This window comes from Neovison vison, chromosome 13, assembly GCF_020171115.1.
Source record: "Neovison vison isolate M4711 chromosome 13, ASM_NN_V1, whole genome shotgun sequence".
NCBI classification, from domain to species: domain Eukaryota; kingdom Metazoa; phylum Chordata; class Mammalia; order Carnivora; family Mustelidae; genus Neogale; species Neogale vison.
Genome location: NC_058103.1, coordinates 36,999,653 through 37,016,098, shown reverse-complemented (window position 1 = coordinate 37,016,098; position 16,446 = coordinate 36,999,653). Strand labels below are relative to the sequence as shown.

The window sequence follows — 16,446 nt, the reverse complement described above, 5'->3', positions numbered from 1 at the left end:
TAATAGAAAACAAATATGAGAAAGGTTTGAATAGGCAGTACTGGAATAGTCAACTTACTAAATAAATTATGCTACGTTAATATATTGGTGCAGGGGCGCCTGGGTGGCTCAATTGGTTAAGCATTCAACCCTTGATTTCAGCCCAGGTTATCCCAGGGTTCTCGAATCAAGCCCTGTGTCAGGCTCCCTGCTCAGCTGCTTGAGCCTTACTTCTCCCTCTCCTGCCCTTGCTTGTGCACTCTCTCTCTGTCAAATAAAATAAGTAAAATCTTTAAATAAATACATAAATAAATCTTTAAAAAATATATATGTGTATTAGAACTTAAGTAAAATGTGAAAAAATTACACACAACTCTATGTAATATGGAAAGGCTATATAATACAGTAGCATAATGTAATTTTGCAGCCAAACCAGGTTTGAATCCAGGCTCTGTTATGTACTTGCAGTCATCTGGAGCAAATTACTTAAGTTCCCACCACCTCAGTTTCTTCTTCTGCTAACCAGTGATAATACTCAGAGGATTTTATGGGAATCAAAAAGAATTAAGTCAGGTAAAGCATTTAAAACCATTGTTAAATACAAAGTTAGTATCCACTAACTGTTGGGTAAAAGAAAAGGAAAATCTTTCTACAATATACTTCTAAATGAGAAAAGCAGGGTCCAGAACAGTATAGTATGTTACCATTTGTATGAAAAAATAAACTATACAGATACATGTCTATAATAGACAAGACTTTCTAGAAGGCTAAAAAAGAAATTTTTAAGAGTGAATCCCCTGGAATAGAGATTCTGGTAGCCATAGAATAGAAGAAGAAGAGAAATGCCCTCTCCACTTCATATTTTCATGTAAATACTAAATTTTCTATGTATTCCCCATTCAAACAAATAAATTTAATTAATTTTAAATCAAGAATTAATAATAAGCACTTATAAAATAAGGAAAATATGCATTAAAAACATAAGTATGCCACTAGGTAAAAAGAAATCAAAGAGCAAACCAATTTGATTTTTTTTTTTTTTAATAAACTGTTTCTTGGGGCGCCTGGGTGGCCCAGTGGGTTAAAGCCTCTGCCTTCAGATGGGTCATGGTCCCGGGGTCCTGGGATCAGAGCCTTGCATTGGCTCTCTGCTCAGCGGGGAGCCTGCTTCCTCCTCTCTTTCTCTGCCTGCCTCTCTGCCTACTTGTGATCTTTGTCTGTTAAATAAATAAATCTTTTAAAAAATTTATAAAAAAACAAAACAAAACAGAAAAAACGGTTTCTTCTCAGAATTACCAGTGATCAGTTTCCATTGGCTCTTGCAGCCTTTTCTAGTCACTGTCATTTATGACCCACTTTTGTACTTTTGTAGCTCTTACATTTTTTTTTTAATATTTTATATATTTATTTGACAGAGAGAGATCACAGGCAGGCAGAGAGATGGCGGCGGGCGGGGCAGCAGGCTCCCTGCTGAGCAGATGGCCCAATGCAGGGCTTAACCCACTGAGCCACCCAGGCACCCCTGTAGCTCTTACTTCCTGTCTTCCTTTTATCTTTTCATGATCTCAGTATCTTTATTATATACAATAAACTGTATTTTAATAAAGTATATTATATGCTTTTCTTTTCCAAGTTCTTATGTTTATGGCATTTTTTTTTATTTATAGTAGGAAGACAGAAGGAAATGTGAGAAAATCAGCAAAGATTTCAGTCAACAACTTAATATATGTTTAAAACAAATACTTGTAGATATTGCATATGTATGTACATACACATTATCTTCTCAAGGCATATAAAAACTTTTTGTAGTTTAAGACAATCCTATTTCAAAAATATTTATCACCAACAATTCTTTAAAAATCACATCGTGTGATTTGAAATGTTTTCTGCATAAACTCTGGAGTCTGAAAGATTTAAATTTGCCCTCTGAGACTTACCCAGAGCTATGTTACTTTGTCAAGTTACTTCACCTCCTTAACCTCCCTCTACCTTAGTTTCCTTTAAACTTCTATTAATAGTAGAACCAAACATTGGGATGTTTTAAGAGCAGACTAAATCAGGTAATAGACCTTTCAAAAAATGTCTGACCTCTACTAAGATCATAAATGTTAATAATGTTAATTATAGAATTACTATTATTATTATTAAAATTAGTGAAAGGATATAGATTAGTTGGGAATGGGTTTGGCTATAGTGTGGTGATAATTTTTTTAAATGAAATTAATCTAAAACTTTCTTAATTTTATTAAATCAGGTAATTAGAACTTGTTATATGCCATACTATTAAAGAATTAAGAATTTTTATTTTTTGAAAGAACATGCAAAAATAAATACAAAAGGAGTGCTTTATTTTTAATTTTTTATTATTCTTCAAAGGACTATGTTCTTAATACCTGCTGCTCCTTATTCCTTATTTTTTCCCAACTTAGGCTACAAAAGATTCCAACAAATAATATGAGAGTAGTAATTATTGTCCGGGCTAAATGGATCAAGTTAATACCTGGAGAAATGCCATACATTTTCTATCTTGCATCACCATGAATAAAAAAATTCTCCTGGAATCAAATAACCACTTGGAGTCATACTATCCACATCTCTCTTTTGATATTATAACATACCTTAAAAAGATTCAAAAGCTGGAATCGCAATAAAGGTGAGACAACAATGTTGGAGAAATGTAAAATATATTTTAAGGATCAAGAGTTAATTTTACTGAAAGGGGTTTAAGAAAGTACATTTTTTTTCCTCAAAAATCTTTGGGGAAAGTTCAGTAAAATGCACTACACCCTCACTTAGCCAGCAAATGGATCAGAATCTCTGGAAGTAAGGTGCAGAAACCTACACTTTAAACAAGCCCCAAGTAATTTTTTTTGTCCATGACCATTTTAAGAACAAATAAGGACTAATGAAACAAAGGGGTTAACTAAAAAGGCTCTGTGTAGGAGGTGAATCTTGAGCAGATTTCAAGTAGGAACATTAAGTGGCAGGGAGGAGTTCAGTAGTTATTCCATACCAGAGGGATGGTATGTGAGATAAGTCTGCTTCCACAGCCATTTCAGCATCCTGGGCATACAGAAGTAACCACACTTGTCCTGAATAAGCTGTAGGGGCCCAGCAGATGGACAGGACTGTCAACCAAAACTACTATTAGAAAAACACCAGGCTTTCATTGTCTAATTCTTATCCCAAGTTTCCAAGATATATTTTTAAAGATTTTATTTATTAGAGAGTGAGCAAAGTCGGGGGGTGGGGGGTGGTGGCAGAGGGAGAAGTAGACTCCCCACTGAGCAGGGAGCCCCATGCAGGGCTCTATCCCAGAACCCTAAGATCATGATCTGAATGGAAGGCAGAATCTTAACCAAGTGAGCCACCCAGGCGCCCCACCAATGTTTTTTTTCATTACCACCCTGGAAATACAAGCCTCTGAAGTACAATAGTACTGACAGAGAACAGGACCGAAACAACTTAAGCAAAGGGAGGTACTTTTGTTTTCAATTCATAACAAGGATTTTTAAAAAGTAAAAAAAAAAGTCATTTTAATTTTTAAACTAGATTATTACAAACATTTATAAATAGGACTTCCATACAACGGAGGCTTTCCGGAGGTACTTTTGTTTTCAATTCATAACAAGGATTTTTAAAAAGTAAAAAAAAAAGTCATTTTAATTTTTAAACTAGATTATTACAAACATTTATAAATAGGACTTCCATACAACGGAGGCTTTCCTCTTTAACAGCAAATCAATTATTCAAACTTAGAAGTTTACTCAAATTTAGAGTAAAACATGTAAAATAAGAAATTTTAACTAATTTTACAAGACCAATTCTAATAGGTCAGTTTCCACATCTATAAAATGATGTTTGAGAGTAAGTGATTTCTGAAGTCCTGCCTAGCTCAATTTCTAAAACTGAACGACCTACAATTTTCTCAGACTTTGAACTAAATATATTACATTATTCAAAAACTATAATGTAAGTTTATTCGGATCATTCAAATAGCCCTGAAATGTTAGAATACTAGTATCTACAATCCATAAATGATCGGCAGTGCTGTTTTCTGACTTCCTGTTAGCATGTGTTCTGAATAAATGATGAGCAAAAAATAACTTTCTCTTACTTGGACTTCTAACACTAACAGCAAGCAACATAGTTACTCATTGAGGAGTTCTAAAAAAGGCCCTACAATAATAGAATCCTGAACCTCTCATGAAAATAAGAGAAACATCATTAGCTAACTAGTATCACGCCAAATGTAATTTAAATAAGATTTGAAATCTTTATCATTCAAAAAAGGCAGCACTACTTTATAATCTGAATATCCTCTATATTTCCTTTGGCTAAATACAAAGAAAAAAAACTGTCCATGGTACTCTTCCCTTGTAATTCTGTCATTCTTACCCTGCACATTACATACTTTCCATGTTACTGTAAGAGAGATGCACTGCACATAAGCGCCCATGGGGACACGATTTTATCTATACTGGAATTAAATCTGGAATAAGAAAGCGTCTCATAATAGAGTTTTACACAGAATTGAGTATTTCTCAATATAAACTGATTTGGGGGGGTGCCTGGGTGGCTCAGTGGGTTAAGCCGCTGCCTTCGGCTCAGGTCATGATCTCAGGATCCTGGGATCAAGTCCGGCATCGGGCTCTCTGCTCAGCAGGGAGCCTGCTTCCTCCTTTCTCTCTCTGCCTGGCTCTCTGCCTACTTGTAATCTCTCTCTGTCAAATAAATAAAATCTTAAAAAAAAAACAAACCTGATTTGGGGCTCTAAAGGCAAAAAAAAAAAAAAAAAAAAAAAAAGAAATCGAGGAAGACTGAGTCTTTAGACTCTCCATAATTACCAACTTTATTCTTAAATTAAGGGACTGGTATGCAGTAGGAACAAAGCTCCTTACAATTTAAAAGATAAAACAAGACAGCAGTCTAAGAATAAATTTTGTTTCCATAGAGAACAATGAGTTTTCAAACCCATGTAACATTTATGGACCATGAAAAAGTGAGAAATGGGAGGCCAAAAGAAGCAGGCAAAATACAAAATGTTTACCATTAAAAACTCATCCCTGATTGTCAGGCTGGCCCTGCTGTCATATAGAACACTTTTACAAACCCACCAGTCTGACCAAGAACTCTAATTTTAAGAAAAACTTTAAAAGTATGCGTTTTCAAAGCTAATGCAATAGTAATCCCATAGTGGCTCAACAACTAATACTACAGATCAGTGATTCAGAAGGTAATTAAGCTTTGTGTCTATCAGCAAATTAGCAACCACACCCCTTAAAAAAAGAACTCAGGCTGTGTTCCATTAACTTCCATAAACAGCGGCTTTCGTTTAAAATTCATTACTTCATTGCCTAGAACAACAATGTTTGTTTTGGAATTACACTACGGTTTTATAAACAAGACTAAAACAGAGTTAGTTTGGGGGAAAGCAGCGGATATTATGGTAAAAGTGAGTCTTAGTTACCTAACGATGACGTATAAGAACACTATAATTAATTACAATTATATTCTGTGCATCACAAGAATTAAAACCATTTAAAAACTCAACCAAAGCCCGATAATGTGTTACTCCACGAATAGCATTTCCTTTGGGTTCTAAGAAAGGCAGTACTATTAGAATGTAGTTTGACAGCTAAGTCTCTAGGTTTCCCCCGATCACTTTAATTTTTATAAAACCTAGAAAGGGCCTGTTCGCGGGGACTGTGAAAATCCGTGGAAAGAGAGGCTTGGAAGGGGAACGGCCAAATTAAAACAACTGTGCGGAGCGAAAAGAACTCCGGGTTCTCCCGCGGAGAACTCCCCTAGGCACAGCAGGCGAGGAGCGGGAACCTTACCTGCCAGCGGCCATAGGTGAGGAGGACCATGGAGATGGGGATGGCGGTGCCGGACATGGCATGGGTGGAGGGCATGCTGTACTCGGAGTTGTAGAAGACCTCCAACTTGACCACTGGCGGCGATGCGGGCCGCGGCCGGCGGATGATGTCCTTGGTGCACTGGCCCAGGTACATGACCAGCACCCAAATGACCACGAGCCTCCGGCCCACAAGGGGGTCCAGGTTCCAGATCCAGAAGGGGAAGAAGAGGATGTAAAAGAGTTCGTTGCCCAGTTCCGTGCCGAAGCAGAACAGGTAGTAGAGCGGCCAGTTGCTCACGTGGGCCAACTCGCCCTCCTCGCCCGTCAGCGAGTTGCGGCGCAGGGCCCCCACGCGCCGCGGCGAGGCCGGGCCCAGCTCGGTCGCCAGCCCGTTCCGCACGCCGTTGGGAGCGCCGCCGCCGCCGCCGCCGCCGCCGCCGCCGGGCTTGGCGGGACACTGATTGCGGTCGCTCCCGGGCGGCTGGGGGCCTGCGGACGCCCCCGGCTGCTGCTCTCGGCGCCGGGCGTCTCCGGCGAGGGGCGCCTCCGCCTGCTCATCCTCCCTCGGATCCGTGGCGGGAGCGGCGGAGCGGCGCGGGAGCGCTTCCACCCCGCACAGCCGCTGGAAACGGGCCACTTTCTGCGGCTCCTGCAGACGGCCAGCCAGCTGGGCCAGGCGCTGCCTCAGCGACATGATAACGGGACCAGAGCGGCCGGCGGAGGGGAGGACGTCAGCCGCGGGAGGACGGGCCGGCCCCCGGCGCAGTCCCGAACCGTCCCCGCGCGCCTGGCCAGCAGCAGCGGCGCACAGCTGGACCCGATCGGCTCTGCCGAGTGACGGCGCCACAGGCCGCAGCGGCCGCCGCGCGCCCCCGCCCCGCGCGCCCCTCCCCGGCCGCGCGCGCTCCGCCGCCGCCCGCGGCCTCCACGCGCCGGCGCGCGCAGCGCCCCGCCCCGCCCCCCACCGCCGTTCCGGGAGAGGGCCGGGCCGCGCGGGGCGGCCGCGAGCGCATCCGGAGGCGTCTGGGTGCTGAGGCTCGGCGGGGCGGCAGCCGGGAGGTTCGCCTTCACCTCCACCAGGCGTCGCGGCGCTCGGCGGACGGATGTTGCCCGCCCCGCTTCGCCAACTTGAGCCCTCGTGTCCCTCCCGCTGTGGTGCCGGCTCCCTCTGAGGAGCGCTGACTCGGAAAGGCCACGATCCCGGCGCGGGCGTCCGCAGTGCGAAGGGCCGAGCACCCGGACATCCTGCTGGCACAGAATCAAGTGTTTAACGGGTGAAGGAAGGCGAAACCACCACCACGGGCTCGGAAGCGTTGCACTCAGGGCATCACAAGTCATTCCAGAGCCGTCTCTGACGGTTGATGTCCTGAAAGCCACGTGCCCATTGACCAATGGTGGCAAGGCTAGATGTAGGTCCCAGGACAATCCTGGGCCATGAATCAAATAAGAGATCACAGTTATTCTTGACTTAAATGTAGAATTTGCTTTTAATAAATTCTTTTTTTTTAATTTTTTTAAAAGATTTTATTTATTTATTTGTCAGAGAGAGGGGGAGAGAGAGCGAGCACAGGCAGAGGCAGAGGGAGAAGCAGGCTCCCCGCCGAGCAAGGAGCCCGATGTGGGACTCGATCCGAGGACGCTGGGATCATGACCTGAGCCGAAGGCAGCTGCTTAACCAACTGAGCCACCCAGGCGTCCCGCTTTTAATAAATTCTAATAGCTAGGAGGGTTTGCATAGAAGTAATCGGTGACAGTGATTTAGAGTCTCAACCTCCATGCCTCACAAGGTAGAAACTTGACTTCTAGAAAACACAGTTTTTATTAGAAGATCTCTGAACTCCGAATCCAGGAAGTTACTTCAGGTAAGATGGATATCTATAATTAAAGAATATGAACCTCTTCCAAGAAACAGGCTGGAAATTTCCCTTACCGTGTCCGTAGAAATATTTCTTTAGTTTCCCACAGAGAGGGAGTCTCTACCTCCCGCCCCACTTGCTAGACTGTAGCCAGAGAAAGATGAATAAATCATCATCCCTGTTTTAAAGTTGCTCACAGTATCAATGGAGACTGAGATAGGTCTACCTCTCAAGTACGGAGCAGATGATAAATGGTAAAATGGAGACATCATCAACAACATGCTCCGGAAAGGGGAAGGAAAGGTGACTAGAGACAGCAAGAAAGGTGAAAAGTGATCCTCTGGAGCTGGTATCCTAATTAAAGAGCAGCATAAGATCAGGTGGAGAAGCTTACGCAAAGAGAAAAGGGATAAAGACGGGATTGGGATGTGCAAAGATGTATTTGGTGAACAATTAATAGCTCATAGAAGAAGGAGTAGGAAGAGGGAGTGAGTGGAATGGGTTTAGAAAGAGGGGATAGGACCAGATTGGAAAAACCTCGAATGCCTAGTTGGAGATTTTATTTTGTAGTCGGTAGGGAGGCATGGAAGGCTTTTAACCTAGGGAGTGACACCATCACAACTGTGCTTTAGAAAGATAACTGAGAAGGAAATCAAAGATAAATTGCCAGAGGTCAAAGACCAAAGGCCAGGTAAATAATTAGAAGATGATTGCACTAGTCAGGTGAAAAAGAATGAGAGCCTGAACTAGGACTGTGGTTCTGGAAATTGAAAGGAACTGGATAGATTTGAACAGGATTTTGGAACTAGGAAAAATTAAAGCATTTCATTTGAATTCATGGGTCTGCAGGCAAATAATAGTCTGTCCTTGGTTGGAACACGTTGTGTCTAATATTGAGGCATTTATAATCTATGAGGGAGACAAAACCTGAGAAAACATGTAAGTATATTCCAAGATGTAAACCCAGGCATACCAAACAGCTCCAGGAAGTGAGATACAAGCAATCACTACATGGAGTAAGCCCAGAGGCAGCACTGGGTTATGTATGAATGGTTCTGTGAAATGGATCATTAGCTGGCGTTTGGAAACAAGGAGCAACTTGTACAGACAGGTGGAAACAGCCTCAGCGAGGCAGTTTACACGTGTTCTTTTGTCAAAAATAATTCGTTTATAAAGGAATGACTCAGATTCATCCAAGGAATTTCCAATTCTGGGGACTCATTAGCCTAAAAGATAGCAAGAAAAGAAGAAAATATATAAAACAAAACAGAGGTGATATGTATATTTTACGGCTAAATTATGACCTCTTCAATAATGGCATATTTTGTCAGAATGCAATATTCTCTTTAAAGGTAATAGAAAAATGAAATGGGAATTTGGCCTATGACTGCACTGAAGAGAAAAAGAATGTAATTTGACAAAATTTGAAAGGACTGACACTGTCCTGCTGATACCGTAAATCTGTTAATAAGGACAAGGTCAAAAGCACCAAAGCACCATGATGAAAAGAATAGTTTTAGTAGGTTCTATTTACACCTACCTGGAACTTTTCATCTTGAAACTTAATAGAAATTTAAACATTTTTATAACAAAGCATAAACATTTTTTAAAAAGAAAACATTTCAGGGAGGAGGTGGAAAAAAAGAAAAGGAAAGGGAAGGGAAGAAGAGAAAAGAAAAAAGAAAAGAAAAACATTGCTACTAAGTAAGGATATGACTAACTGGATGTGATAGTCAAATGTCTTAGTTTATGTTGCATGTTAAATAAATTTTGTTAGATCCTCCTCTGTACTTCAGTTTAATTTAATGTAATATTAAATAAAACCTTTTTGAGATACATGAACTATAAATGCAAAGTATTGCTGTCATTTCTAAATGGACCTTTCATAAAAGTAGTAGGGAAACACGATATTACCTAAACTAAGGGTTTAGTCTTGGTCATTTTAACTTCCACAGCTAATTTAAGTTGTTTTTTTATCATATTGGGTTGAGATAAATCATTGATTCAACTACTTTTACAAAGAAGTCCTAAGAATTTTACCTTAGAAATACATATTCTAAGTGATATATATTTAAAACTATGCTATACATACTATATATTTGAAGGTTGCTAAGATAATAGATCTTAAAAGTCCTCATAATAAAAAAAAATTGTAACTATGTAAGGTGATGGATGTTAACTAAAATTGTGGTATTCATTTTGTAATGCATATATCAAATCATTACACTATGCACTTTAATACAGACTTCTATGTCAATTATATCTCAATGAAACTGGAAGGGAAAAACTGTTACTTAATAAGAAAGTGATAATATTCATTTATTATTTTTTATTTTATTATTATTTTTTTAAATAATTATTCAGATTCTTTATTAGTCGGAAAGATAGCTCTGATTAAGAATAGGTTACTATTTAAACAATATCCCTTTGTTTTCACTGACTGGTTATTTTTTTTCCCAAGAGATTTACAGTCATTTCTGGTATTCCATAACAATACACTGTACAAGAAATTTACTACTCAGGTTTTGAAAGAGTGGGATTTTTTAATCTTTCACATCCATCTTTTTATCTACAATCCATCAGGAGTGGCTGTTTGCAGCTCTGCAATGAGAAGGAGCCTGAGCCCATATTCAGGAAGGAACAATGGAGAAAGAAGGCTACAAATGATATTTGATTTTCATGTAAATATTATCATCAATTTATTGTCTCTTGCCTGGAATACAACTTAATTTTTTATTTGTTAAACTATAAAATTTATATATTGCTAACTACTTGCCCTAAATTATTATCACTATTAGTAGACTATGTTTGACATGTAGGTGTCAGTACATAACACATTATGGGCAACAAAAAAATGGTGAATATGAATTTAATATTTTTAAAATATTAAACCTATGTTAATTAAATTCTTTGCATATATACCTAATGATTTTATCCTGCATTTTTTATTAGTTTTATATTTCTAAAAAATAGTACTTCCTCTGAATTCTCAAAAAGATGCCTATAATAGCACAAATATAAGTAATATGTGATAAATATACATAAAATTTTATAATTAACAGTTAAAGAGTTTTCTATGCTTTGTGTTTTCTGTACCTCAACATTTCAATCACTTTCTCCCAGAGTAAGATTCTAAGGAAAAAAAAAAAAAACAAAAAACAAAAAACTTACAGAAAATTATCTGAGGGGCAGCTGGGTGGTTGGTTAAGCATCAGCTTGGGTCATGATCTCAGGGTCCTGGGATTGAAGCCCACTTTGGGCTCCCTGCTCAGGAGTCGGCTTCTCCCTCTGCCACCCCTTACCCCATGCTCATGCTCTCTCTCTTGCTCTTAAATAAATAAATAAAGTCTTTTAAAAAATGATCTGAGAGTATTCTAGGCAACAAAATACATGCCTCTCACCCATGCTGACTGAGATAAACATGGAATTCTTTCCTTACATTATATACCATTTATACCAGTTTTTTTTTTTACCCTAAATCTGTAGTACTTCTTTTTAAACCATTTTTTTCTTCCCAAGATTTCCCCCCTTTGTTTGTTAACATCTCTTTCCAGTTCCAGTTTTCTTAAAATCTGATTCATGGCTTTCCCGCCCCCCCCCAGAAATGATTGGAAATACAGGTGTGTACCCAACTCTGAAGATTTATTTTTTTTTTTATTATTTTTGTTGAAGAATTTATTTATTTATTTATTTGACAGAGAGAAATCACAAGTAGGCAGAGAGGCAGACAGAGCTAGGGGGAAGCAGGCTCCCTGCTGAGCAAAGAGCCCGATGTGGGGCTTGATCCCAGGACCCTGAGATCATGACCTGAGCCAAAGGCAGAGGCTTTAACCCGCTGAGCCACCCAGGCGCCCCTGAAGATTTATTTTTATTTTTTATTTTTTTATTTTTTTTTAAAGATTTTATTTATTTGTCAGAGAAAGCGAGAGCAAGCACAGGCAGACAGAATGGCAGTCAGAGGCAGAGGGAGAAGCAGGCTCCCCGCCGAGCAAGGAGCCCGATGTGGGACTCGATCCCAGGACGCTGGGATCATGACCTGAGCCGAAGGCAGCTGCCCAACCAACTGAGCCACCCAGGGATCCCTGAAGATTTATTTTTAATTCAAGACTCGAAGTCTCCAGCCCCATTGACCATTCCAGACACTTTGGTAGGTGTTGATCTGCCCTTAATATTTCTGTTTGTAATATACTAGAATAAATTCTACATTAATCAAAATGGTTCATTTAATTTTCTAAAGGACATTAAGTGTTTTTATAAACTTTAGCTCGGTGTAAATATTTATAAAACGTGTTTGGCATATTTTCCTTATCTTCTTTTTTTATTGAGGTATAATTGACAATGTTATTTTAGCTTCAGTTTTATAATTTAGTAATTCAGCATTTGGATACATTGCAAAACAAGAACCACAATAAGTTTCATTACCATCCGTTACCATACAAAGTTAACACAATATTATTGACTATATTTCCCTGAGCTGTCCATTGTATCCCCATGACTTATTTATTTTAGTACTGGAAATTCGTACTTCCTGACCCCTTCACCTATATCTCCACCCAGCAATCCTCTTCTCCTCTGGCAACCACCAATTTGTCTTCTATATCTATGAGTCTGGGCTTTGTTTTGTTTTTTTTGTGTGTGTTTTAGGTTTCACATATAAGAGAAATCACGTGGTATTTGTCTTTCTCTGTCTAACTTATTTCACTTAGCAGAATACCCTCCAGGTCCATCCATGTTGTGAAAAATGGCAAAATTTCATTCTTCTTAATAGCTGAGTAATATTCCATTGTGTATAGACCATATCTTCTTTATCCATTCATGCATCAGAGGACACTTGGGCTATTTCCATATCTTGGCTATAGTAAATAATACTGCAACAAATATCTCTTTGAATTAGTGTTTTCTATTTCTTCGAATAGAATACCCAGCCCTGAAATTGCTTCATCACACACTAGTGCTATATTTAATTTTTTTAGGAATCTCCATACAGTTTTCTGTTATGACAGCACCAATTTACATTCTTGCCAACAGTCCACAAGAGTTTCTTTTCCTCTACCTCCTCACCTAACCATGTTATTTCTTGTCGTTTTGATAATAGCTATTCTGACAGGTATGTGGAGATATTTTGTTATGGTTTTGATTTCCATTTACCTGATGATTAGTGATATTGAGCATCTTTTCATGTATCTGTTAACCTTCTGTATGTTTTTTGGAGAACTATCAATTCAGATCTTCTGCCCATTTTTAAATTGGGTTGTTATTGAGTTGTATGAATTTTTTTTAAAAGATATTATTTATTTGTTTGACAGAGAGGTCACAAGTAGGCAGAGAGGCAGGCAGAGAGAGAGAGGCAGAGAGACAGGCAGGAAACAGGCTCCCCACAGAGCACAGAGCCTGTTGTGGGGCTCAGTCCCGGGACCCTGAAACCATGACTCGAGCCGAATGTAGAGGCTTAACCCACTGAGCCACCCAGGTGCCCCTGAGTTGTATGAATTTTTTATATGTTTTGGATATTAGCCCTTCATCAGGTATATAATTTGCAAATATCTTCTTCCACTCGGTAGGGTGAATTTTGCCTTTGCTGCTGGTTTCCTTTGCTGTGCGGAAGCTTTTCATTTTGATGTAGTCCCACTTATTTATTTTTGCTTTTATAGCCCTTGCCTTTGGAGTCAGATCCAAAAAAAAAATCATGAATACCGATGTCAAGGACATTACTACCTGTTTTATTCTGGGAGTTTTATGGTTTCAGGTCTTGCATTCAAGTTGTGTTAATTTTTATAAATGGTGCAAGATAATGGTCCAGTTTCATTCTTTTGCATGTAGCTGTCCAGTTTGTATAACATTTACTAGAGAGACTATCCTTTCCCCATTGTATATTCTTGCCTACTCTGTCATAAGTGAATTGGCCATATATGTGGGGGTTACTTCTGAGCTCTCTTTCCTGATTTCACTGATCCATGTGTCTGCTTTTATTCCAATACCATACTATTTTGATTGCTATAACTTTGTAGTATTGTTTGAAACCAGGGAATGTGATACCTCTGGCTTCATTCTTCTTTCTCAAGACTGTTTTGGCTATTCAGGGTCTTTTGTGGTTCCATATAAATTTTAGTATTATTTGTCCTAGTCAACTGCCACTGGAATTTTGATAAAGTTTGCATTGAATCTGAAGATTATTTTGGGGTAATATGGACATTTTGACAATATTTATACTTCCAATCCATGTTCATGGAATATTTTTCAATATCTTGAATTTCTTTGATTAGTGTCATATTTTTCAGTGTACAGGTCTTTCATCTCCTTGGTTAAATTTTTCCCTAGGTTTTTTATTTTTTCTAGTGCAGTTGTAAATGGGATTGTTTTCTTAATTTCTCTTTCTGATGATACATTATTGACATATAGAAATGCACAGATTTTTGTATATTAATTTTATATCCTACAAATTTACCAAATTCATTATTTCTAATAGTTTTTTGGTGGAGTCTTTAGGGTTTTCCATATATAATATTTTGTCATCTGCAAATAGTGTCAGTTTTACTTCTTCCTTTCCATTTTGTATGCCTTTATTTCCTTTTCTTGCCTAGTTGCTGTGGCAAAGACTGCAAATACTATGTTGAATAAAAGTAGGGACGGTGGTACCTGGCCAGCTAAGTCAGAAGAGCATGTGACTCTCGATTTTGGGATTGTGAGTTGAAGTCATATTGGGTGTAGAGGCTACTGAAAAATGAATACATAAAGAGAAAAAGTGGAGAGTGGGCATTCTTGTTTTTTTTCTGATCATAAAGGAAAAAGCTTTCACCTTGCAGCTTTTTACCATTAAGTGTAATATTAGCTACGCACTTGTCATATATGGCCTTTATGTATGCTGAGGTACATTCTCTCTATACTGTCTTTGTTGAGAGTTTTTTTTTTGTTTTGTTTTTAGAGTTTATTTATTTAATGGACAGAGATCACAAGTAGGCAGAGAGGCAGCAGAGAGAGAGGGGGAAGCAGGCTCCCCGCTGAGCAGAGAGCCCAATGTGGGGCTCGATCCCAGGACCCTGGGATCATGACCTGAGCCAAAGGCAGAGGCTTTAACCCACTGAGCCACCCAGGTGCCCCTGTTGAGAGTTTTTAATCATAAATGAAGGTTGACTTTTACCAATACTTTTTCTAAATTTATTTTGTTTTTAAAAATTTTATTTATTTATTTATTTGACAGACAGAGATCACCAGTAGGCAGAGAGGCAGGCAGAGAGAGAGGAAGGGAAGCAGGCTCCCTGCCAAGCAGAGAGCCCGAATCAGGGCTAGATCCCAGGACCCTGTGATCATGACCTGAGCCAAAGGCAGGGGCTTTAACCCACTGAGCCACCCAGGTGCCCTTCTAAATTTATTGATATCATGATTATATTTTAATCTTTCATTTTTTAAATGTGGTATATCACATTTATTGATATGAGGATATTAAACCATTCTTGGATCTCTGGACTAAATACCATTTGATCATGGTTTATGATCTTTTGAATATATGGTTGAATTCGATTTGCTAACATTTTGTTGAGGATTTTTTGTAACTATATTTATCAGGGATATCAGCCTGTAATTTATTTATCTTCTTTCTTTCTTTCTTTCCTTCCTTCCTTCTCTCTTTCTTGCTTTCTTTTAGATTTTATTTTTTATTGATCTCTGTACCCAGTGTGGGGCTCAAACTTAACAACCCCTGGATTAGGAATCACATGCTTTACCAACTGAGCCAGCCAGCCAGGCACCCCTGGCCTATAATTGTGTGTGTGTGTGTGTGTGTGTGTGTTTGTGTGTGGTGTCCTTGTCTGGTTTTGGTATCAGGATAATGCTGGCCTCATAAAATGAGTTTGGAAGTATTCCTTCCTCTTCAGATTTCTGGAAGAGTTTGAGAAGGATAGGTATTAAATCTTCTTTGAATGGTAGAATTCACCAGTGAAGCCATCTGGTCTTGGGCTTTTATTTGTTGGGAAGTTTTTGATTAGTGATCAAAACTCCTTACTATTCAGATTTTCTGTCTCTTCATGATTCAGTCTTGGAGGATTGTTAAGTTACTAGGAATGTAGTCATTTTTTCTAAGTTGTCCAATATTTTGTCATATCGTTGCTCATGGTATCCCCTTACGATCCTTTGTACTTCTGTGGTATCAATTGCAACTTCTCCTCTTTCATTTCTGGCTTTATTTATTTGGGTCCTCCTTTTTCTTGGTGAGTCTAGCTTAAGGTTTGTCAGTTTTGTATATCTTCTCAAAGAACCAGATCTTAGTTCCATGTATCATTTCTTTTACTTTTATTATTATTATTATTATTATTATTTTAAGATTTTACTTATTGTGGCTCCTGGATGACTCAGTCAGTTAAGTGTCTGCCTTCGGTTCAGGTCATGATCCCAGGGTGCTGGGATCGAGCCCCACACTGGGCTCTTTGCTAGGCAGGAAGTCTGCTTCTCCCTCTTCCGCTGCCCCTCCCCCGGCTCTTACTCACTCATGCTTGCTCTCTCTCTGTCTCTCAAATAAATAAATAAATTTTTTTTGAGTTTAAATTAAATTTTTTTTAAATAAAGATTTTATTTATTTATTTGAGAGAGAGACAGAGAGAGCAGGTGTGGGGGAGTGGCAGAAGGAAAGGGAGAGGGACAAGCACACTTCCTGCTCAGCAGGGAGCCTGATGTGGGGCTACATCCCAGGACCCTGAGATCATGACCTGAGCCACCCAGGTACCCCAGTTGTTTCCTTCCTTCTAATTTTGGGCTTTG

At 39.3% G+C, this 16,446-nt stretch overlaps 1 protein-coding gene across 1 annotated transcript in view; it reads right to left on the bottom strand.

Annotated features, from left to right (window-relative positions):
* The window catches only part of SGPP1 (sphingosine-1-phosphate phosphatase 1), a 37,131-nt gene extending 30,466 nt beyond the window's left edge, over nucleotides 1-6,665 (bottom strand). The window contains exon 1 of the mRNA XM_044229504.1: nucleotides 5,820-6,665. Within this exon, the coding sequence (XP_044085439.1) occupies nucleotides 5,820-6,533 (714 nt within the window). The 5' untranslated portion in view covers nucleotides 6,534-6,665. The remainder of the gene's footprint in view (nucleotides 1-5,819) is intronic.
* Nucleotides 6,666-16,446: the final 9,781 nt, after the last annotated feature.